Source organism: Psittacula echo (genome assembly GCF_963264785.1).
Source record: "Psittacula echo genome assembly, chromosome: Z".
Classification (NCBI taxonomy): domain Eukaryota; kingdom Metazoa; phylum Chordata; class Aves; order Psittaciformes; family Psittacidae; genus Psittacula; species Psittacula echo.
This window is the reverse complement of record NC_137742.1, coordinates 54,352,615-54,378,108: the sequence shown is the minus strand read 5'-3', so window position 1 is coordinate 54,378,108 and position 25,494 is coordinate 54,352,615. Positions and strand designations below refer to the sequence as shown.

The 25,494-nt window shown below is 44.0% G+C and overlaps 1 protein-coding gene across 6 annotated transcripts in view; it reads right to left on the bottom strand.

The window, feature by feature from the left end:
• KCMF1 (potassium channel modulatory factor 1) overlaps positions 1 to 7,929 on the bottom strand; it is a 52,252-nt gene extending 44,323 nt beyond the window's left edge. For 2 of the 6 annotated variants that reach the window (XM_080636854.1, XM_080636855.1), the window contains exon 1: positions 7,360 to 7,915. Coding sequence is in view for 1 of the 6 variants with exons in the window: in XM_080636857.1 (XP_080492983.1) it covers positions 7,360 to 7,375 (16 nt within the window). In the remaining 5 variants the exon portion in view is untranslated. Of the gene's footprint in view, positions 1 to 7,359 lie in introns of all 6 variants that reach the window. The other 4 variants (XM_080636858.1, XM_080636859.1, XM_080636857.1 and 1 more) reach the window with 3 other exon arrangements.
• Positions 7,930 to 25,494: the final 17,565 nt, after the last annotated feature.

Below are 25,494 nucleotides of genomic sequence, written 5' to 3'. Positions count from 1 at the left end.
CCACAATTTTCATTTGGTACAGACCTCACTTATCACGTTAGTAAATGTCAATAAGCCAAATAAAACCTTTTAAATAGCTCTAAACTGAAACCTTGGGTTTACACATATAGCCTAAACCAGTGAAACTAATGATCTTTTCTCTATGCTCCACACTGAATTCAAATTGGCCCCACTTCATAATGTCAAAATTAATTGCAATAATGCTAGTCAGAAAAATGTGGGTAACTGTACAGACCACATGTACAAAAATTCACAGGAGTAAGTTCAAAATAGATGTTCAAGTGACACTTCAGTGGAAGGCATAGGAACCAAACAGGACATAAGATTTGACATACTCAACAACCACTTTTGAATCAGAAATAATTGAGATACCTGGAATATAAACTTTAAGACAAAAATCAAAGCTTTAATTATTTAATCTTAATATTAGGTAGCCTCAAGAACCTTCTGTGAAAATATTCTCTACAATGTCATTACATACTGCATGAAAAAGCACTTCAGTTCCAATCACCCTCTTTAATTCATTAAATATCTCCTTGTATTCAGAAAGGGAGATCACAGGCTTACACAGATGATGCTTTTCAGATTCCCTCCCTGTATCAGCCTTTCTGAGATAAACACCTTTTATATTTCCATCCATGCAGTGATTCCCACTCAAATGTGTCCTGAGTCACTAAAAGGACTCTTTCAGAGTTCTCTGAAAGAAACTTGCCCGAGGTGCTCACAATGCCTTATAATGCTGTTTCTGTATGGGTGAGCAACTTTGCTGCCTATAGCTAAGCTTGTATACTTCTTCTCCACTATGACTCAATTTTCAAAACCTGCAGCTACCAAATTCACTCATTCTAAATTCTGTAGAGGGAAGAATGCACTGCATGTGGAAGATCTAGGATAAAGAATAAAACCAGTGAAAACTTGCAACTTTGGTCATATTAAAATATACGTATCCTATCCTGGTGTCAATCCAGGATCAGAATCCATACCAACTGAAATCTAACACCATTACATTCCTTTCTAGAAAAATACCACCCCACTCAGTGCACCAGAGCATATGGTATTCAGTAAACAGAAAAATCTCTGGCTTATCATCAGCAGTCAGTCCCAAGCCTTTATCACACACTTCCAAAAATTTGCATTGACTATGGATTTTCTCACTGCTTTTTCCCTGCAAGCATTTCTCTACAGCACTTCAGTGCTATATCAATGCACAAATATCAATGATTCAACCTTAAGAGCACTTCTGAGCATTATTTTCCTTCTCTTGAAATAGAGGGAAACCAAGGCATGTAAAGATTGAAACTGCTAGAGCACTGAACCAAACTGCCCAAATCTAAGATTTCAAGGACATTTTTCAGAATCATTCATTCTTCTAGCATTACATGCTTTTTCAAAGCTTATCACTCAGATACTAGAGTTGCAGTTGCGAATGCTCAGATCCCAAAATTCCAGATCAAGGCTTCATAATGTAAGTAACAAACAGCTAACAGCCACCAGTGAATTCTTGCCTAGCAGTTCGCATGAACTCTGCAGCAGCGGACAGAAGGGTTGATCCAACTTTTCACAATAGAACTCCACTGTCAACACATCAGCCATTCTTTCCTCCCATAATGCCTCTACCTGCTCATTTGCTGTACAATCCCAAACAGAAAGAGTGGTTTAACATACAAACCCCTCCTGTGCACCCTAAAGGAGGCAGTGATGGTATGGTGTAGATTATATGCAGCTGTGTAATTACACAATGCAGATACTCACAGGAGGTTGAATTAGTGCTGTCTGTGCAACCAAGTTCTGGCACATCCCAACTCTTCAATGTTCAAAGCTGCTGCTGTGTCCAGCAGCTTCTTGAATGTAGTAACACTTTTTCTGTATTAGTCACTATTCCATTTTTGTACTTAGCAGTAACTGAAACAATGAAGATGCAACTACGAAGCGACACCCACAACTCTTCCTCAAATGTTATCAGTAAAATAAACATTAAAAGCTTTCTTCTTTTTATTTAATGTGCACAAATCATTTGTTCAGTACTGTTCAAGCAACTTGCATGGCTCTCTAAACTTCCCTGAATCCCTTGTCTCTACTAGTTCAACATTCAGAAGTAAGAATTACTTCACCATTATCTTTTCCCTTCACACCCACCTAATAATGCTAAAAGTATCACAGTTCTGTTCCCAGTTTTGATAGCCAGTATTTTAAGGAGAAAGCTTTCAATATCGATCATTTAGCCCTAATATTTTTCTCCTGTTTCCCAAAGAATATTTGACCTATGGCATTACTTTTTATCAGAAACTTAAGAGGAAAAAAAACCTGTCTCCCTCTACAAATATTTTTGGAGGACCTTGTTCACAGTATCTGCAAGGACCACAGCATATTGGTTCACACTCAATATGCTTCCTAAACCATCAGAGCCAGAAACCTTTTTCAAAATTAAAACCTAGTCTCCTCCAACCAGTAAGCATGTTGCCAGTTAGCGTATCACTAATGTGTCCAGCTCTCTATTGATTATTCAGTTTCTTAATGAAAGCAAACAGTCCAATAGTGAAGCAAATTACTATGTGCCAATATTTCTAATCATTTGCAGCTGTTTAACATTCACATTTTTGTCCCCTAAACATAGTTCTTGCTAGTTAAATTATCACAGACTCATTACCAGATAGTGCACTATATCTACATCTATATGCATTAATATGCTACCATAGATTAAAACTAACAGCATGAAATACTTTGACATAGTCAGTTGGAAAACACTTTGTCAGAGTCAAATAGCACAAACTAAACAAACAAACAAAAAAAACCCCAAAATGAACAAACAAACAAAACCTCCCAAAACCCCCACTGTTTAATGTTACAAATAAAACTTAAACTGGATTAATTTTCTACAAAACAGATCTAAGAAGCAGCAACATATGAAAGGATTTGTGATTATTCTGTATTGTGGAATAGCAGATTTTTGTATTTGGAGACGTAAGCAAAGGATTAAAATTCATGACAAGGCACCAAATTATAAATGGTCCCACAGATGCATTTTTCACTATTAAGTGCACACTGCAAAACAGAATCTCAAGTATTTTGTGTGAAAAATATGTAGTCTTGTTACCTGAATTAAGAGCTTTACATGCCAAAATAGATTAATAGTGCATTTAGTGGCAATTCTAAAACTGACACTACATGAACAATTAAAAGTTAAATATCAACTGCTGAATGCTATTTGTCTTGAGAGAAGTTTGTAGTAGCCTTCTGCAGCTCAAGTATAACACAGCTACTGCATAATTACAAGGGGAGAAATTACTTTTGCTTTTATGTTTTCAGAAAGTTTATGGAGAAAATTTTGTTTTGTATCATGATCATACACAAAACATCACCCTCCCATACTCCTAATCTATTCACTATACAGCTGAAAGACTGAAGCTAGCATTACTCTTACAGTTGCTGCTTTCAAGTGATTGGTACCTATTCAAGCATACTCTGTAATTTTTTTTAAGATACACTTTTTTACCCTTCTGCTACAAACAGCACTCGATTTAAACGTCTCTACGCAAGACACTTGCACATACATACACAAAAAAAGCAGCAGAAACTCCAGCTCCCTTGAATAGAAGGAGCTTGAAACTAGCAAAGAACATCTGGAAGCTCCACATGGTGCTGACAGCCACCACTATCCCTTCCCAGCTTTGTTACCACCATCCACCCGCAACTTCATGCGGGACTAGGATTAACTGTAGAGCTTTGTTGATTCTGACGAAATGCTGACAAATGGGCACCACCAAAAACAACCACCACCTGCACTGCTGCTAACTCTTTTAGCTTAAAGAATCCATCCACTGGTGAAAATGAAAAACAGAAGTATGGAACTGGGGCTGGGAAAGCAGTGCAGAGCATGCAAGACTGAGAACCAAGCAGTGAGACAGTGTGGCAATGGGAGCCTGCTGGAGCTGCTGCACCTAGGGAACCTAAAGCCAGGCCCTTGTATGACCAGTAATACTTCAGCAACCTAGTTTCACACAAGAAGCCGAAAAAAAAATTGTCTTCTAATGATATTCCTGGAAGTTGTGACTCTATTTTTTAGCTGCCCTGGGTGGTGTCTACTGTCATAGAAGAGAATCACTGCCAGATCCACATCCACAAAAAGAAAATCTGTAATATGCAAAATACCTTCTGGCATACTTTCTAAAGAAAATTACCTACCTGTTCCTTGTGGGCTGCCAAACATTACACCACCACACACTCCTCAACAGAGGGGCTAACCCAGAGAAACACAGCGTGTCACTCCTATAAAGGGAACAACATGAAATCCAAGACAACAGGGTGACCTCATGTTGCATTCTACAAAACCAAAGGCAGAGAATAGCTGGTCTCTTAACACCAAATCACAGAACAAAAATGGTCCTGAAAAATTATAATGACTAGCAATAATAAGAGATGGACAAACACTAACAACTACTCTTGACACCATTACCAACAAAGTCCCTGAAACATAGAATGAACATTTCAAAAAACAGCAACAATAACTCAAAAAATAACTCAAGTTCTAGTTGTGCCCCTTTTTCCTGAATTTGGGAAAAACATGAGCCCAGAGCAGTGCTTGGACTTTTTCTGAAGGATAAAAAAAATTTTTTTTTATTAAACAACCAATTGTATTTTATGGATTATTACAACAAAGAAAACAGTCAAGAAACCCTGATGGAAAGAAAGCTTAGATCTCCATCAGATGCTTCATGTCCTATTTAAAGCCCCTAGACTTTGAAATTCCAGCTTCTTCAGCGTTTGCCCTTTCAGAGACATCCTTCCCCATCCTAAAACTGGAACAGCATCCAGACTGTGTCAGGAGCAATCTGTAAATCTAAATCCTGCAATGGACCACTTTAAAGGTAACACACAGAAAAGATATCACTTATTAAACATGATTAAAGCTTGCTTTTCCTCTGTAACATATGCTTCCAAGACAGCCCTTCCCAAACTAGTCACACTGGATCAAAAACTGTCAGTTGTGAATGACAGCACATAGATCTGAAACAAAAATTACTTTTTCTTTTTTTTTTTTTTAAGATTTCATTTCTAAGGATTTCCAGATTTCTAACAAAATTAAGGATCCAAACCCCTTTTCCATTAAGTGGGAAAACCACACTTCCTGTATTAACGTGCGTAATTCTAAACTTTAACTAAAGTTGACTAAAACTAAGCATCTGAAGTGTGTAGAGGAGAACCACTGAGAAATTAACAGACTGACTAGATTTAATAAAAATATATCAGGATAGAGTGACAGATGTAATTTTTAATCTCGGTGTTCTCAATGTTTCACTCACGCATGTGTGCACACACATGAGGAGTCTACATCCACAATATGAGATTACTAAAACTCACACTCACTTATCACCCAAAAAAGACAATTTTTTCCGTTTGTTCTAATAACACGTGTCCCAAAAGAACAAACACTGATGAAATTTGCTTCAGATAGAGAATACTAAGCCTGGTTTTGTTAACAGTCACTCCTAAAAGTATCAACAAATACCCAAGCAGGTGAATATAATTCTCCCTGCTACAAACAGAAACTAACACACAACAGAAAAATTTATTATACAGCCTCCATCAGAAACACATAAAGAAACCTACTTTCACTTTTACCCTGCTGGTCCAGGACCAAAATGTCTTTTTAGCAAATATCATTACTTTTCCTAAGAGTCCATGCACTTGCCACTACAAAATTCTAAAGAACACACAATATTGCTTCTGTAAGTTCAAGCTGGAAAAGCTTGTATTTAACTACTGCACTTTATAAAAAGAGTACCATGGATACATGCATCACAGGAGAGATTTACAGACTGCCTAATCCCACAATGGTGCTATAACTTTGTGATCAGTGCTCATTTCATTCACTATTGTTAAAAACTGCATCCTTAATCATAAAGAAATTCCTCTCCGCCCTTTTAGAAAAATGGGGGGGGGGGGGGGGGGAGGGGGAAGAAGGGGGAGTGTAACCACACAAACCAAGAGACACACAGGAAGAATTTGGTACCCCCACTGAATTTTAACTAAAAAAAATAATGAAAACACCACCCCAAAACTAGTGGATTCAGGGAAGACAATTCTTTGACACAGAAATACACATACTTGCACAAACAAGAAGTCTGCAAAATGTTATGACAGCACACTGAAAATCCATCATCATCCATACATTATGCAGCACCAAGCTACCAACTAGAAGGCAGCATTATTAGCCATAAATGTTGAATTCTCCTGTAACATTTCTGTCGAAACGTATTGACAGAGAAATGAGGTAATATAGAGAAAATGGAGACAGGTGCTGAATTAAGTTCCTAACATGGCAGAAAGTTATTCTTTCAGGTAACAAAGTGTGCTTCTAGAAGGTATTCTAATACTAGTCCAAGCACTCTACCCATTAGGAAGAAAGGATAGAAAAATCACGTAACCTTCTCGCCTGTTTTCACACTCCCATCTCCTTCTGTAGGAATTCCTTTCTCAGCTTCCAGCTCCCTCTCCATCTTGCTGCTTTTGACTAATTCTGAACTACCCGCTGAACTCACCCACAGCGGTAAACACAGCGGGACCAGGGCAAACACACAAAACACGCTTCTTTTGATGGCCTCTCTTAAAGCCTCAAAACATGCCACTGCATCAGCACTGGTTTCCTCTGTCAGAAGACAAAACGGACAGCAAGGACGCGGCTCCCGGGGCCATCAGCAAACAAGCTGCCCCTCGGCAGGGCCACGCAGGCTGCCAGCACACCTCTCCACAGGCCCCGCGCCAGGCCTGGCTCCTCTCCCCGCCTGCCGGGCGCGACCCTCAGCACTACTAGGGCTCCCGGGAATCACGCCGCTCTCCCGGCCCGACTCCCCTAACCGGACCTCCGTGCGCGGCCTGACAAGCCGCGGCGGCCGACACGTCGGCAAGCCACCCCGCGCCACCGCCCACCCCGGCCGGGCCTCGGAGCGCCCCGTACACCCGCCCGGCCCGGCCCCACCTCCCTCTGCCCGTCCTTCAGGCGGAGGAGCGGGAGGAAAAGGACAGAAAAGACCCCGCCGCCTCCCGGACCCGCGCGGCGGAAGGCGCAGGCTCCGCGCCCGGAGAACGGCGGAAGAAGGCGGCCGGGCCCGACGCAGGCCGCGCGGGGAAACGGGCCGTAACGGCAGCGGCCGCCTCCCCTCCCATGACACTGCAGAGCGGGGCCCAGCCGCCGCCCTCCGCCGCCGAGGCCTCCTTCCGCCGTCGGCTCTGTGGGCTCCGCTCCCGGCGGCGGCGCCGCCATGATGATCCGCCCGAAACGGCGCCGCGCCAGGCCCTAACGCCGGGACGGGCCCCAGGACGCGCCCCCGCCGGCGCGGCCTGGCGTCCCGCGCCGCTCACCTTCATGTCGGGACATCCTACTCCAGAAGTAGCGGCCCGGGCCCGGCTCGGCGCTCCCGGTGGCTCCTCCGGCGCCGCTACGGCCTGGCCCCCCGTCGCGGCACACACGGAGCTCCGGTGAGCGGACAGAAGGGCCGAAGTCACGGCCGGCAGGGAAGCAAAGATACCAGAAGCGGCGAATACAGTGCCTGTGTGCGTCTCCTCCTCCCTCTCTCTCGCTCGCCCTGCTGGGGGCGGGTCCGGTGGCAGCGGCTTCCCGGGCGTCGTGACTCTCTGACTCTGGGCCCCGTCGGCTGTTGGCACCGCCTCCCGCTCCGCCCGCTGCCGCAGCGACGGCGGCGGCGCTGCCGCCCGCCGCGCTGGGGAGCTCCCAGCCCCTTCCACCTCCTCCTCCCGCGCGGGCCGCTCTTCGGGAGAAAAAGGAAATACCCCCCCAGAGCGGCGGCCTTTCTGCTCTGGCTCCCGGGCTGGGGGGTGAAGGCAGCGGCGGCCCCGTGGTCAGAGCGCGCTGGGAGACCTGGAAAAGGTGAGGAGTGCTCCAGCGCAGTAACTTGCGCAGGTAGCTATACCCGCAGCTTATGGGGCATCCGCCAGAAGTGGTGGGGATGCGTGCTAAGCAGCCTTTTTATGCAAAAGGCGGGGGGGGCGGGGTGGGAGATGGGAGGAGGGAAGAGGGAAGCAGTGGCAGAACCCAGAGCGCATGCGCTGAGGTGGTTTTTCAGTCGCGAGCGGTGTTCCTCGTTCCGGCAGCCTTGGGGAAGGGCTCGCTACGGGCGCGTGGGTGGGCACGGATCGTTTCCTTGCTGGCTTTTTCCCCCCTTGTCAGGCCTGCAGAGTACTCCTGCCGGAAGCGTCTCCCGCCCAGGCTCCAGCTCGGTAAGAAGGAGGCCCCACGTGTCGGGTGTCACCGCGCTCCAGACAAGTGTCTGGGTCTTTCCACGCGATGAGAACTTTTCGTCCGTCCCATCACGGTTGCTTCCTGCCCTGTCACGAAGGCAGGCTGGTTTTGAGAGGAGTGAAAAGCCTGCAGCATGGCTGAGTTCCTTACCTTACATACGTTCAGATGTACGTGGTACATACATCAAGCATCTTGATTCGGTGCTGCATTTCCAACTATGACTTCCTGGCTGTCCCACCGATTTAATTCTGAATTGCGCTGTCTTCCATACCTTCTCTGTCCATGCTACTCCAACCTGTCCTCATTTTCCTTTTAAGTTTTCCTCTCCTGCCCTGAGCGTGACATTCCTTCGTTTTTTTATCTGTGCCAGTCTGACACCTCCATCTTCACCGAGATGTTGCACCACAGCCCCATACGGCTGCCACAGCCCTGCAATTCTTGAGCGTTTATGTTGGTTAAGTACCTCCTCATTAGTCTATTTCAAAGGCTGTGAGAGCCCACGTGCCAGAGTGGCCTCAGCATTGGGCAGCAGCGAACGGCAGGACTGAACACTGCTGAAAGAAGTGCCAGCCTCATTCCTAGCGCCACATCCCCCCCCCCCCCATGCCAATCATATTATGTAGCCTCCACTTCTCTCCATTACGTGCATGTGCACAGTTCTGTCCCCTGTAGTCTGACCACCTGGTTCACTTCCATCTTTAGCTTTGTCACATGCAGTTTCATAAACACCGTGCCTTCTGAAAGGGTAACCTGAATCAAGCCTGTCTAAAAATCCAGTGGATTGTAGGTATTTTCACTGGAAGTGAAAATTTCACTCAGTACCTGAGAGTTGGATAAACTGTAGGAGACACTGAGGGTCATTTTGACTCATGGGAGCCATTTTGACAATGGTTTCAGGCTTCTGAAAAGGGAGTGTCAGTGACCATACAAAAAGTTTGCAAGAAGCACACCACAGTTGACAAGAAACTGCAACTGTGAGAAAACTCGCAATGAAACTATGAAAGTGGTATCTGCAGAACAATCCTGGAGGTGAAGCAGTCCCTATCTTGCCAGGTTTTCACAGCAACACTGCCGAGAGTGGGGCAGTGGATCACGTGTGTTCTACTACTTTATTTTGGCACCAACGTTCTTAAATGCAAATGGAAATTGTCTCACCCAGATGCAGAGTACAGGCCATCAGGTGCTCTTGGCTGATGCTACCTTTTAGTCCCTACAAGAGCAAGCTACCTTGCAAGCTGATAACTTGCTGGCTAGCAATACCGTATCTCTGAGCGAGGCTGTGGTTCCTTGTGTAAGTAATTGCCTCGCTCTGAGCACTATGATGCTCTGTTGGCCTGTGCTCAGTTTTATCCTGTTTCTGGCAAAGCAGACTGTAACCCAAGCACTTCACTGGGACCCACATATGGAGTCTTTGGTCATGAAGACCTTCGGCTAATCATCTCTGGACACTTCAGTTGCAAAATGGTTTAATAAACTGTCCTGCTTTTGTTAAGTGTTGCCCACACAGATATCCTTGAGTGTACATGGTCCAGCACAAGCCGGTGAGCCTTTCAGCACACAGGTTTTCTGAAACATTCCTGATGCCTGTGGCAGCCAAGAAGAATTCTGTGGCCTCTTCTCCATCTTTGTAGGCTTGAGTCTAAAACTATAATCCTGTTATTATATGCTGTGCTCTTGCCCCAAGGCCAATATCTGTACCCAGCAAGAAAGTGTAGATGCCTTTGTCCTCTTGGAATCACATTAGAACATGTCTCCATGTGCAATAGTATGTAAAACACACTTTCATTATAGAATCATAGAATGGTTAGGGTTGGAAGGGGCCTTAAGATCATCTAGTTCCAACCCCCCTGCCATGGGCAGGGACACCTCACATTAAACCGTGCCACCCAAGGCTCTGTTCAACCTGGCCTTGAACACCGCCAGGGAGGCAGCATTTGCCACTTCTCTGTGCAACCCATTCCAGTGCCTCACCACCCTCACAGTAAAGAATTTCTTCATTACGCCTAGTCTGAACTTCCCCTGTTGACGTTTTAACCCGTTACCCCTTGTCCTGTCACTACAGTTCCCAGCATCTCGATAAGCCCCCTTCAGATACTGGAAGGCTGCTATGAGGTCTCCACGCAGCCTTCTCTTCTCCAGGCTGAACAGCCCCAACTTTCTCAGCCTGTCTCCATACGGGAGGTGCTCCAGTCCCCTGATCATCCTCGTGGCCCTCCTCTGGACTTGTTCCAACAGTTCCATGTCCTTTTTATGTTGAGGACACCAGAACTGCACACAGTGGGAATTTTGCTGATTATCTCCTCTTCAAATATAGCAAATACTGCAAATGTGACACGCCCAGGCTCCCAGAGGTGAGCATGTGGCAACACTGGCTGCGTGTGGAAGGAGGCGCGTAACAAAATTTGAAGGTCCTTTGCAAAGTCATAGCCACCAACAGAAAATATTCTTATATTCTTAGCATTAACTTGATAATAATATATACTGTCCTTGTTTTGAACAGCATTGTTTCTCAAGTCCATATGCCGTTATCCCACAGGCAGAATTAGAAAGATTTTGGTGAGGTTCATAAATTTCTGCTGTGGATAGACCCTTCTGTTCCTAAGGGAAGAGCCTGCCATAATCAGGTTTCTCATTCTTTCTCTCCTGTGCAGCAGGGTAATTCATAGGGGAGACTTCTTGTGAAGCCATGAGGAGAAAAAAAAAAACAGAACAGCATCAGTATTTTCCTGATGGAGAAGGCAAGTTGCAAAATGAAAATTTACCTGCCCAAGGTCATTCAGGCTAGGGATTAGAGACCCAGATCTCATAGCAAATTGAACCAATGTATAAGCCACAGTGAGAAACAGAGAAAATCATGATTTTTCCCAACATGAAATCACAATATAATAAAACTTATGCTTGGAAGTAATAAAATCTTCTGAAATAGGGAAGAAATGTTTTCGTGGTCTCATGTGATTCCTCTCCCTGACACTGTAAAAAGGTTCAGTGTCTGGAGTGAAGCAGGACAAGTTTGAATACTAAACTGACTAAAGACGTCCTAGGGCAGAGCTCCTGAGTGATAGAACTGTTGGGAGCCACTTAGTCCATTAGTCTCCTTGAAATCTTTCCTTTGTGAGCTGCTCAAACCCCACTGAAATAGTGGTTTTGCTTGTTTCAGTGCTGTCCCTGCCAGGATTTGAGGCTTTGAGGAAGAGCTCTGTGCTTCACTTTGCTTGGACTTGTCTTTATCAATGCTGAGCACCCCACTACATGCAACACTAGCTCCTTGTTTGTTGTGTGGTGCAGCTTCACATTTGGGTGAAGGTATGCTGTCACCATAGTAGCATAAAACTTACATAAATCAGTTGTTTGGATCAGTCTGGTTGTCGTAAGAACATATGGAACTCTGTATACATGCACAAATGCTAAATTTCTACACTTATACACATCAGGGCCTCCCACTACACTTTATTTTCTGACTGCTGCTTTTCTGCCTCCTCTGTCTCAGTAGTTGTTCAACTTGACATACTGCTGCGTACGGGCCATTTTCAGTGTGATCTGTAAAGAAACATTTTAAAATCAGAAAAAGTCTCGCTGCTTTCCAACTTACAAGGGAAGACTTGAAAGAACTTTACATAATTCCCTCCCTCCATTTTGTTTTGACATCTGTGCCAAGGACACAAGCTCTGTCACAATGGACCAGCTAAGAGACCAGACAACATAAAGGCTTTGGGATTTCTGTGGCTGGATGAAGATAGGAGATAGTATTTCCATATAAATGTTCAAGGCCACGTTGGAGGGAGTCTTGGTTGCGCAGTTTATGTGTGGTGCCCCTGCCAAGGCAGGGTTTGGAGCTAGACAATCTCAAGGTCCTTTCCACCCAAACTATTCCATGATTCTATAAATATATATTTTAAGCATGAAGTGGTTAAACTGATTGGCACTTGTATGCAGTCACACCTATGCATGCAGGCACTGCACAGAATTCTAATATATTGCTGCTCTTTTCCTTCTATTAGCAAATTTATCTGGACTACAGCAAAACCAGGAACTGTCTTGCTAATCTCCTTATCTTTCCAGACCACCCCACTTTGGAGTCAGTACTCAGAGGTTATCTCAGATCTACCCTACTGGGAGCTTTCTTCCTTCTCAGCAGTCAGTTCTCAATGTTGGTTAGGATACCAGATATTGATATAAAGCTAAAAATGCCATAGCTAACTCTTTCTCTCCTACTTTTCTGGCCAAACCTTTATGAAGAATTTGAGCCAAACCGAACACTGACAAAAACATCCAACCCTTCTGTCCTTTTACTGACCACAAAGCCTTGTAATGGCATGGTTCCAGTGAGCATACTGTTCTTACAGGACCTAAAGTCACAGTGTCCTAGGAAATAGAAACAGCTTTTAAAGATTCTCCAAATTCCAGCTCTCTTCTCTCTCAGAAGAGAATAACTTAAAAAAAAAATTATCCTTTCTTGAAATTATTGTAACTGGAGGTTACTGCTGAACCAACTGATACTACTCTACTTGATAACAACAAACGTGCCTGGTTTTACTCCATTCCATGTGAATGAATGAGAAACACGGCATCACAAGCACTGTTCCAGCAAGGAGATATCAGGGATGTATCTTGTTTACTTATAAAGTCCTTTTTCTGCAATCAGGAAGAAGCGAATAAAGCAATATCTGCTCATCACTGTAAACACTCTTTCCTCTGCTCCTCAGATAAGATACATTTTATACACGTTTCTCAGGGCCATGCTACAATACTGGTTTAGGCTATGAGCTAGGTTTTTATTAACCTTTATTACACCTTTCTGCCCTTTAATTCTCTGCTGTCCCCACCCTGTTTCAAACATTAGACAGGTTCACTATGAATTCAAATCACTGAGTGACCCTATTTGACCTTTTTGAGTGCTGCTGTGCTTATTCTTACACTGGATGCTGCCATCTGATACAGTAGACAAGCTTCTCTTCCACAGCATAATGGTTAATCTTTGGATCTATATGCCTCTATTTCAATAAAATTTAAGCTGACTGCTACCTTATGGCCAGACCCCTCACCTGTTGGGATCCTGGGATGCTATGATGAGGTGGGACAATGGAGTCACATACCCCAGTCTCCACAAGTGGCCCAAGATTTGCAGCGGTCACAGGAGGCCTTCGGGGCTAGGTCCTTTTCCATGAGGACCCCTTGTGAGCAAAGGGGCCTTCCAGAAGCCACTTCAGAACCTCATCAGGTCCAGCACTACCCAGAGTAAGTGCAGCATGGGAAAGCATGGAAAAGCATTGTCCTGCGGTGGTTGTATCTGCCATGTAGGCATGGGGCTGAGGAACAGAAAGCAAATGTAACTCCTATAGTGTTACAGAGACTGCTAGCATTCATTGAAGTATCTGTGGTGTGCATCTCTGTGTACACCACACATTTTCAAGCTTACAAGGACATACAGTTTCTGCTGTAAAAAGCCCATACTATAAAGTGGCAGAAGAAAGCTGGCAGCATGGGATATAAAGCCCAGGAAATGAGCGTCTTGTCCTGGCCATGGCTGCTGAGCAGCAATCCTGCAGTAAAGTAGGTTGTATCTCATCTGTCCCTTTCTCTTCTTTCCTTACAGATTTCAGCCTGCATAGCTCAGACAAGCACAGAACCACTGATGTATTAGCAATTGAAAAAAACGAATTGGAGAGTCAATACAGGCTAACCCGGAGGAAAGGCACTGCTCTGACTGCAAACACACAGACCTGATGGGTGTGCTAGGTGGCTCTGTCTGGTTCAGCAGCAGGTGTCTCTCCTAAGGTCATTTGCTGTAATATTTTTAGCTGTTGTTAGTGATGCATGAGTAGTGAATATGGATTGCCTTGGGCCCAGCCATGCCTCATCTCCCCCTTCCTTCTGCAATGACATAAGAGAAAACCTCAGTGCCAAGAGGAAGCTAGCTATGACTGCAACACTGCTAATGACAAACAGTCATCCAGCTTTTGGGGTTTCGTTCAGACACCCTCTTCTAACAAAAAACTAGGTCTTGCATGAAACAAATCTCTCTCTTACATTTTCTTTCGTAATGTCAGAAGGCAAGCAGTTTTATATTCTCAACTTACAAGCTTTTATTTTTTCAGCTAAAGAATGATCAACATTGGCATTTGAAAATGTGTTTTTAAAAACAGATGTTTCTGGTTTTCACTTGCCCATTTAAAATACAGTATCCCCTTTTATTGTGGCCTTCAGGTGAGCCCTTTTAATTGTGGCTGTCAGTCTGCAGACTAGACCTCTAAAATAACTTAGCAAGATGATTGGCACTACCACTCAACTCATAGCAGTGTGTTGGCACAGTGTGTAAAAGGTGACGTGCATGGGAGCCCTCCCCACTGCCATTCACCTGGGCTGTGTGTACCTGCAAAGTGGGAATTTTGGCTCATTTTACAGGAGAAAAACTGTCAGTGTAAGCAGCCAGCAGTGCCAGTGAGCACCATATGTTGTAATGTACAGGAAGAGTGTGTTCTCACTGTCCTCTAGGAAAACCGGGAATAAAACTCACATTCATGGTGTGGCTGGAAGCTAGAGCAGGGACAGATGCGTGTAAGCACTTTGGCTCTGAAAAGAGAAGGTTATCTACCTGCCGCTTTCTCATCCAGGTGACAGGCTTTGGCAGAAGGGGAGGGACAGGGGATGTACATCCACAATACAAACACAGCTCCCTTTTTCTTTCACTTTCCTTTTCCAAGGCTTCTTAGTGGCAGCACAAGCATTTATTCAACTGTTCATGGTCTGTTGGAGAGACAACTTGGACAACAGAAAGGGCTTTGTATACACCTATACAAAGCAACCCACACCCAAAAGAATGAGACACCCAAACACATCAAGGCTTCCTCTGCAGCGACAAAATCACTGCTCATGAGCTGTACTGATAAGGTAGCATTACATCTGTCACCGGCGGATATACCTGTCATTTCAGATAAGGGCAGAGGTACCAGAGCTGGCATCACACCTGTGGGAACAGGTGTATCAGTAGCGTAGGTAGCATAGCCTGGCAGCTCAGTGTATACACACATAGGAAGCAGCTGCAATTGAGTAGCTCAAAGGCTAAATTGCTGGGTGCTCAAGCTGAAGTCACATGTGGCATCTCTTCACTCACTTCGAATCCCTCCTCCACGGTTACAAACTGCAAGACTCAGTCTCAACAAACCAGTGAGAAAGAGACATCTGTCTTTGATCTCCTTCACTGAAATCCTCAGTCCTGCTTCCTGATGGGCGATGCAGCCACTTTTGACCTGCAGCAGCATGCTTGATTTCCTCAATTTGGCCCAAGTCCTCCCCTGACTTCCAAGAAGCAGGAGCAGCAACAGCCAGCCCTTCGTCACAGAGGGACCAGAGAAACTTACCATGACAAAGCTGGCTTTAGGGGCCCAAAACTTCCCAGCCTGTGGAGGTGCATGAGTGTAGCACTGACTGGAGGCACATCTCCAACAGGTGTAAACTGACCACAAACCCCATACTTTGAGCAGAGGGGCTTAGCCACGAGGTTATTTTAGAACACCGCTACTCAGCAGAGTCCGGATCTGGTACAGAGTGTCCTGTGTCGGAGAAGGCATCATTTCAGTTGATGACAAATTTCTCTCCAATTAACACCAACAATTTTTAATGAAGATGACCATTTAGCTCCTCCCAGAATACTTGAGCTCCAGCCCTCTGTGGTGCTATGTATTGGCTTACCACGCAGCTGCTCTTCCGTGTTTAATTAGCAGGTGTGAAATCAGTTGTATGGCACAGAGAAAGAGCTGTCCTAGTTACAGCTCTACGTGCCTGCCCACAGCCGGCCCCGGTGAGCTGAGTGTGAATTACACACTGCCATCTAGCGGTGAACGTCCCTTTCCCTGCCGCACAGCAGCAGAAAATTGATACCCCAGACTCTTAATTGTCCGAGGCTGCAGTCTAATGTAGGCTTACATCCCATGACCTGGTGAGGGACAGTGGTGGGTGACACGTGTAATGGAGCACAGAGTGCTAGCCCCGAGGAGCTTACATAGGACAGCTGATGTAAACATTTAGGCATCCCGAGGTAGGGTTCTGGCTAAATTTGGCGAAGCTTCTATTAGCTCTCCATGCCAAGTTCTTACACACACCTAAGTAAGGGCTTACATTCTCAGTTTTGTCAGTCTTATCCTGAATGTTCACATGCATATGCTCTTGTGTGCGTCTTACATGCTAGGATGCTTTTTTCTTTTTTTATTTTTTCCTTTCTATGTTTGTGGTTGTGTGTTTTTTTTGTTTTTTTGTTTTTTTGTTTTTTTTTTTCTAAGGGGCCTTGCAAGAAATATGGAGAGGGACTTTTTCTAAGAGCAGGTAGTGACAGGACAAAGGGGAATGGCTTTAAACTGAAGGATGGGAGATTTAGATTAGACATTAGGAAGAAATTCACTCTGAGAGGGTGGTGAGGCGCTGGCATAGGGTGCCCAGAGAAGCTGTGGCTGCCCCATCCCTGGCAGTGTTCAAGGCCAGGTTGGATGGGGCTTTGAGCAACCTGGTCTAGTGGAAGGTGTCGCTGCCTGTGGCAGGGGTTGGAACCGGATGAGCTTTAAGGCCCCTTCCAACCCAAACCATTATCTGGTTCTATGAAATGCAGGTCCTACCCTAGCAGCAGGAGGGATATTGAATCCACTATGCCTTATGTGGGACAACACCTGCGACACGTGGCTTCATTCACATGTACAGGGCAAGAAAACCACAGCCGCAGTGCTTCCCCTGCCTATTTGAAACTGGCACATGGGCAAGCACACCAGCAATTGCAAAGTCTTTGTGTGAGCCCGTAAGGAATGACTCTACACCATCACTTCATGATGTTTCTTTATCCCTTTTCTCTACAAGCCACAGAAGCTTTAAGGCGTTTTATGCTGTTGTAGGGGCCCAAATCTCCATAAGCCCCTTGTTGTTAGCGTCGGGACAAACACATAACCACCGGAATGGTTATATGAGGTGCTTTATTAAGGCGCTGAGAACCAGGGGTACGCACCCAAATCTGGTTCTAGCCCCGTCACATCGCGTTCGCAATTTATACGTTAGAAGTTTCGCAATAGGTATCGGGGATTACTTCATCAGTCCTTTACGACATCAGCCTCTCCTGCGCTTGCGCGGCCCCCTCTGGTGGTCGTCTGGTGGTCGTCCTGATGAAGTAAGGAGTCTTCCTCACTCTGTCCTCTTTTTACCTTGTTCTTTGGACAAATCCCAACCATTATGTGGATACAGCATTCTTTTATCTTCCTTTGGTATGTGGTTCAGGCTTAATCTTTGGTTCTGCTAGGTTGGAGTTTCTCAGTATATTCTTTTCTACATTCCCTTTACTTTACAAGGTTATATTTGTTTCTATTCCTAAAGTCACCATTGTAGTGTTTAGTTATAAAGTAGCTAGGATACAAACCAGCACAATTGCAGTATTCAGTGTATGAAGCTTCTCTATTGATTTATGATTTCTAAACACAATCGCCTACTGGAATAGTGTCTAAAATACAGAACAGCAAAGTTACAACATTTTAACATATGTACAAAGGCTTTCTTTGCAAACTGCAAACTTTTCAAATATAATCACTACTAGAATGGTTCCAGAAAATTTCACCCTCCTCTAACATTTCCCCCCTTTGAAAATACTTCATCTTAGCAAGTATTTTCACTTTTCAATTTAAGCGGTCTTACTTACATTCTAGCTTAAGTTTTGTGGGACTCAGTACCTGTGTTTCCCAGATCTTTGGGACCTTTTTCATTCGTGTATAATGTATCCAAGAATCTACCCCTTCTACCTTTACTGTAGTGAATGTTGTTAACAGCACTTGATAAGGTCCATCCCACCGTTCTTTCAATGGTTCTTCATTCCAATTTCAGACGTATACTTGATCTCCTGGTTGGATGTCATGTACTGGATTTTCCAAGGATAGTGGTCTGTTCCACACCAGGGTGCTCTGAAGTTGAGCTAAAGCTCTGCCAAGAGACAGCACACAATTATAAATATCCTGATTCCCTTTAATGTGGGTATTAGGATTGGGGTCTGGTGCCTCATATGGTTTTCCATAGAGGATCTCATAGGGGCTTACTGACATCCCACTTCTGGGTTTTATTCTGATTCGTAGTAGAGCTATGGGTAGAGCTTGTGGCCATTTTATTTTGGCTTCCTGACATATTTTACTGATTTGTCTTTTTATTGTTTGATTCATTTTTTCTATCTGTCCACTAGATTGGGGTCTCCAGGGAGTATGTAAGTTCCATGATATTCCTAACAGTTTACTAACTTCCTGTACTATGGCTGCAACACAATGTGGGCCCCTATCCGATGATATTCCTAAAGGGACTCCAAATCGTGGAATGATTTCTTTAAGCAACCACTTTACTGTCTCCTTTGCCTGATTGGTGCGACAGGGAAGGGCCTCCAGCCATCCAGAAAAAGTGCCACCCCCACCAATAGATACTTGTACCCTTGTACCTTTGGTAATTCCACAAAGTCAACCTGCCAATAGTCTCCTGGTTCTACCCCTACTCTGATTCTCCCCATCTCAACTTATCTTCTTACTACTGGGTTATTTTTCAAACAAATTTCGCATTTTGACCCTACTGTTTTCGCCATGGTTAACATCTGTGTGGAAATTATTCCTCGTTTTAAATAGGTTACTAATGCTTCTGCACCCCAATGACACTTCTGATGTTCAGTCTGTAGAATTTTCCGCATTATTGCTGGCGGCACTATTACTTGTCCAGTCGTTGTTATGTACCACCCTTCAGAATTCTTTTGAGCTTTTAAGAGTCCTGCCAATTTTTCATCTTCTTTTGAATAATTTGGTTCTTGTGAGAGATAGGTATGAAGTGGGCTTACCTTAAGAGGTATCAAAGCCATCATGTTCCATACCTTCCGGGCTACTTGTCGAGCTGTCCGGTCTGCCAATGTATTTCCTTCAGATATCTTTGAAGTTCCTCCTTGGTGCGCTTTGCAATGCATAATGGCCACCTGTTTAGGCTTTTGCACAGCAATTATTAATTCCAAGATCTCTTTTTTTATATTTTATATTAGTCCCTTGTGAGGGTAACAGTCCTCATTCCTTCCATAATGCTCCGTGTATATGTACTACACCAAACGCATACTTTGAATCTGTCCACACATTTACCTTTTTGTCGTCACTCCGTTCCAGCGCTCTTGTAAGAGCTATCAGTTCTGCCCATTGAGCCGATGTCCCAGGAGATAATGCTTTTGCTTCAATTACCTCTTGCTGTGTTATTACAGCATATCCTGCATACCGTGTCCCATTTTCCACAAAGCTGCTTCCATCTGTGAAAAGTTCCCAATCAGGTTGTTCAAGAGGTACATCTTTCAAATCTGTTCTGGTTGCATATGTATGCTCGATGACCTCTACGCAGTTATGTTCTAGAGTTCCTTCCTCTGGGTTTGTTCCTAGAAAAGCTGCTGGATTCAACAGGTTAGTAGTTTTTAAACTCACATCATCTTGTTCTGTCAAAATTGCTTGATACTTCATCATTCTGCTAGGGGATAACTAATACCCCCCTTTCTGTTCCAAAACAGTTGTTACCATATGTGGCACAAAAACTTCAATGTGTTTTCCCAGAGTCAATTTTCTGGCCTCTTGTATCAGAACAATAGTTGCTGCTACTGCTCTCAAACATGAAGGCCATCCCGCACTTACCGGATCCAGTTGTTTTGAAAAATATCCCACTGGTCTTTTCCAGCTTCCAAGCTTCTGAGTTAACACTCCCAGCGCTAATCTCTGTCTCTCATGGACAAATAACTGAAAGTCTTTTGTTAGATCTGGGAGTCCCAATGCTGGGGAGTTCATTAATGCCTCCTTCAGTTTCCTAAAGGCCTCTTTCTGTGGTTTTTCCCAAATAAAAGCAGGTGATTTTTGGGCTTCATACAGGGGTTTAGCAATGAGTCCATAGTCCATTATCCACAGTCTGCACCACCCTGCCATACCCAAAAATGTTCTTAGCTCATGTAGGTTCCGTGGTTCTGAAATGGCACAAATTGCCTCTATGCGATTTATCCCCAGCTTCCATTGCCCTTGCGAAATCTCAAATCCTAAATACAACACAGTTGTGCATGCAATTTGTGCCTTTTCCTTTGAGACCTTGTAGCCATTCAGGCCTAGCTGGTTCAAGATTTCAATAGTTACTTTTATACACAATGACTCTTGTTCTGTTGCAATAAAGATATCATCTACATATTGCAATAAGAGGTACTGTGACCTCGGTACCTGTACCTTTCCTTGGGTAGTCCATATTTCCAGTTCCTTGGCTATCTGGTTTCCAGAGAGTGTTGGGCTGTTCTTAAATCCTTGTGGAAGTCTGGTCCATGTTAGCTGTGTCTTTCATCCATTCTGTGGGTTTTCCCATTCAAATGCAAACAGTTTCCTGCTACTTTTGTCAAGAGGAATAAAAAAGAAGGCATCTTTTAAATCAATCACTGTAAACCATTTATACTTTTCCTTCACAGATGTTAACAATGTATAGGGGTTTGCTACCACTGGGTGGATATCTTTTGTTATTTCATTTATGGCCCTCAAATCCTGTACTAGCCTATACTCACCATTTGGTTTCTTCACAGGGAAAATTGGTGTGTTATATTCTGATTCACATTCTTCCAAGATTTGATATTTTAAAAACTTCTCAATTGTTTTTATAATCCCATATCTTGCTTCTAATTTCAGGGGATATTGTTTAACTCTTACTGGCCTAGCTCCATCTTTTAGTTCCACTATCACTGGCTGAGCCGTTTTTGATTTTCCTGGAATTTCTGTTTCCCAAACTGTCGGTATCACAGCCTGTTCTACCTCCACTGGGATCTGAGCAATGGGCTTATCTTTGAGAACCAAAACCTGTCCTGTTTTAGATTCAGGAATTTGCATTGTTAATTCACCATTTTCAAAGATAATCACTGCATCCAATTTAGCTAATAAATCTCATCCTAAAAGGGGAATAGGGCATTCAGGTACATACAGAAATTCGTGTATCAATTCTTTCCCTCTAAATCGCAGGTCTAGGGGCTGCAGGAACGGCCGTGTCTCCTCCTTCCCTGTGGCTCCTATAACTGTCGTAGTTTTCTTTCCTAGCCTCCCATGTAAGTCATTTAAAACTGAATAGGTAGCCCCTGTATCTACCAGAAATTTCACTTCTTTTCCTCCCAATTGTGTTTTCACAAGGGGTTCCTCATTTTTTGCCCCGGCTAGTCAGCTTTGGTTGTCATATTCTCCCAGCACCATCGCCTTAGCTACATCCTATCCCGCAAAAGGGTTCCTTGAGGGCATAAATTGTCCTTCTCTCAATGGACATTCATTTTTCCAATGTCCCTCCTGTTTGCAGTTTGCACACTGATTATATCTTAACCTTTCTGTATTCACCTCTACTTTCGGATTATAGAATCCTCTTCCTTGCCCCCATCCTCGCATGTTTCCTCATCCCCTTCCTCTAGGGTTAGAAAAACCCTGTTCTCTCCCCTGAATTACTGCCAATAGATTCTGTTGCTGTCTCCGGGAACTCTCTTTTTCTCGGTTATTATATACCTTCCATGCCACTTCTAATAGTCTATCCAAGTTTCGCAGATCTGCCCCCTCTAGTCTTTGTAGCTTTTTCCTAATGTCATCTTGAGATTGTCCTAGAAAAATCAGAGCTAATTGTGCCCTAGCCTGTTCAGTTTCCACATCCAAATCTGTGTATTTCTTTGCAGTTTCTTTGAGTCTTTCTAAAAAGGTAGACGGTGACTCTGTTTTTTCCTGCCTCACGTTGTACAGCTTCGACCAATTTATTGTTTTAGGCATAGCATTTTGCACCCCAGCAATCACCCAATCTTGATACCTTCGCAAATTCCTCATTCCCCTCGATGTATTATAGTCCCACATCGGATCTTCCATAGGGAAGTTCTGATCTACATTCCCCTCAACCAATCCCTGTCTTAAATCCTCCCGAACTCTTTCTCTTGCAGTTCGCAGTACCATTTCTTTCTCTGTTGAATCCATGAGAGTGTCTAAAAGCACCTGTATATCATCCCAATCTGGATTTTGGGTTTTCATAATCATTTTCATTACACGAGCTACTTTATCAGGGTTTTCTCTATACGTTCCTGCTGATTGTTTCCAGATAACTAAATCCCCAGGCGACAAGGGTACTTTAACGTATACCGGTCCTTCTGTTCCGACTCCCTGTCTTAAAGGCACAAGCACTGCACCAGGCATCTGAGCCTGCACTTTTCTCCCCCGTCCTTCCCTTTGACGAGTTCGATATGAGACCGGAGTAACGGGGAGATCTACCTTCTGATCCCCCTTGCATTCATTGTCACTCTCACTCACAAGATCACTCTCACTATCATCCTCCCCCCCCCCTTTCCTCTATTACCGGCGGGGCTGATGGGGCTATAATTAAATCAAGATTTTCATCATCCTTCTGGTGCTGCAAACTGTTTTCTAAAGCAAGACACGCAATACACTTTTTCTCAGCAACACATTCCTTACATTGTTCATTTGCATTTGTTTTAACAACCATAATTCCACAGGATTTTTGCCATTCCTTTTTATCTCTCAAAGTAAAGAAAAGATCTACATACGGCACTTCATCCCATTTTCCTTCCCTTTTGCAAAACAACATTAATTGCAATATAGTATTATACTGTAAAGTTCCATTCTCAGGCCATTTTTCCTGACCTTCCAATTCATATTGTGTCCACCAAACGTTACAATAATCAATTAGCTTATTTTTCCGCATACTCTGCCCAAACCCCCCCTCCTTCCAATGGCTTAAAAGACAGCCCAGAGGGGATGATTTGGGAATCGACGGCATTTTGCGAGTACAAAGAAAGTTCTAAAGGAATCAAGTTTCCTTTACACCACTAAATTACGCCACTTATTCAAATTCAAACCCCTGCGGCGTAAACCATTACCACACCAAATTTGCCGAACCTGCAGGGCTTTCGCCACTGTCTGACGGACGGCGCCTAGGCGTTTACTCCTGGAGCTCCTTAGCCCAAGCAAGCGCAGCTTTCGCCGCGTCTAACAGGGAGGCTTTACCATACCATACCACAATCGGTACCGTAACCAAATTAGAAAAGCACCTTTCTTACCGTATCAGAGGTCCGTCGTGAGCAGCGGAGGTCGGTCGCGGTCGATGGCTCCCCGAGAATCCCTCGGTGCCGGCTGGAGCAGGATCGAGACGCGATCCGCCTCAGCAGTGCCCGCGGGGTCCCATCTGGGTCGCCAAAATGTTAGCGTCGGGACAAACACATAACCACCGGAATGGTTATATGAGGTGCTTTATTAAGGCGCCGAGAACCAGGGGTACGCACCCAAATCTGGTTCTAGCCCCGTCACATCGCGTTCGCAATTTATACGTTAGAAGTTTCGCAATAGGTATCGGGGATTACTTCATCAGTCCTTTACGACATCAGCCTCTCCTGCGCTTGCGCGGCCCCCTCTGGTGGTCGTCTGGTGGTCGTCCTGATGAAGGAAGGAGTCTTCCTCACTCTGTCCTCTTTTTACCTTGTTCTTTGGACAAATCCCAACCATTATGTGGATACAGCATTCTTTTATCTTCCTTTGGTATGTGGTTCAGGCTTAATCTTTGGTTCTGCTAAGTTGGAGTTTCTCAGTATATTCTTTTCTACATTCCCTTTACTTTACAAGGTTATATTTGTTTCTATTCCTAAAGTCACCATTGTAGCGTTTAGTTATAAAGTAGCTAGGATACAAACCAGCACAATTGCCGTATTCAGTGTATGAAGCTTCTCTATTGATTTATGATTTCTAAACACAATCGCCTACTGGAATAGTGTCTAAAATACGGAACAGCAAAGTTACAACATTTTAACATATGTACAAAGGCTTTCTTTGCAAACTGCAAACTTTTCAAATATAATCACTACTAGAATGGTTCCAGAAAATTTCACCCTCCTCTAACATTGTCACCAGTGCACCGCATGAATTTCCTGTTAGCACCTAGAGTGAAGTGTTTTGCATAGCAGGAGTGATTAGAAACCTCACTGCTTCCCTGCTGAAGGATACTGCTTCCACAGAAGGTCCAGCTAAACAGCATGCTCCTAATCTGCCTCAGCACAGCCAGACAGCAACTGGTAGAAGCATTTTGTGTTAACTGAGACCTTTTTTTTACTGAACAGATTAGGAAGGACATGTTTTGTCAGCTGAGTTGCAGAGACAATAAGAAGGAATTTAATAACAGCTTAGACAGACAAAACAGCTAGACCAAGGCAAGAACATCAGCCTCTGATAAGAACAGGCATAGGAAATTACTTTACACTCTTTAATAATTCTTCATGCTCCACTGAATGTTTCAATGATACTGATTGACAAGGGACAGTTGTATGAATATAGTTTTCCATTTAGACACAGCTCTTCAGTAATAAAACTATAACAAGAGTTAGATCACTACACGCCATCAGTAACAACAGTAAGTTTTCTTGTAGAGATGAACCCTTAGGACAAAGGAATTTTGTGTTTCCCCTAATCATTGGTAGTACCAGTGCCTACAGGTTAGTCATCTAACAGTTCCTGCTGTAACATCCTTCTCTCCATAGCTCATACTTTTTTGTCAAGCTCCCACTTCCATATGACAGATTCTGTCTCAGACACACTTTAACAATCAAAGGTTTGGTAGCTGCGGTTGCAGCCTGGCTGGACAGCCTGTTGCTTCCCCAGCTCTGCAGCTCAATGTTTCTGAATATGCCTGAGTAGCACAGAACTGAGAAGTTTAGAGCTTCCTTTCAACCTCAGTGACAGTAAAGAGAAACATTTGAAAGAAAAACCAAACATTTCTCTTGAAACATAGTGATTTTCTTTTGCCTTTTTAATGGACTCTATTCTCCAGCATGTTTTCTTCTTAGGATTCACATGATTTGCTTGGTCATGTATTTGTTTTACGTGAGATGAGGTGTTTTTCTGATAGAGTACGTCTCTTCAGTGGTAAACTTAGCTCAGAAACAGCATTATCTTTGAAAGTATCACTATGCTTGTATCACAGGTATAAAACTCTATTAATTGCCATGGGAAAGGGAGGGAGATATTCTCAACCCCTAGTATTCAATCTATCAGTGCTCCAGGAAAGCCAAGACCCTTGTGCACAACCAATCTGTCAGCATCCTGTTATAGGGACCCTTCACTGAACAGTCCTGGTGGATCAGAGGGTAATTTGACTGACTTATTCAGGGATATGCACCAACAGCATAAGGGGGACCCCTCAGTGGATTTCCCACTTTGTTACCCACTGCTGGT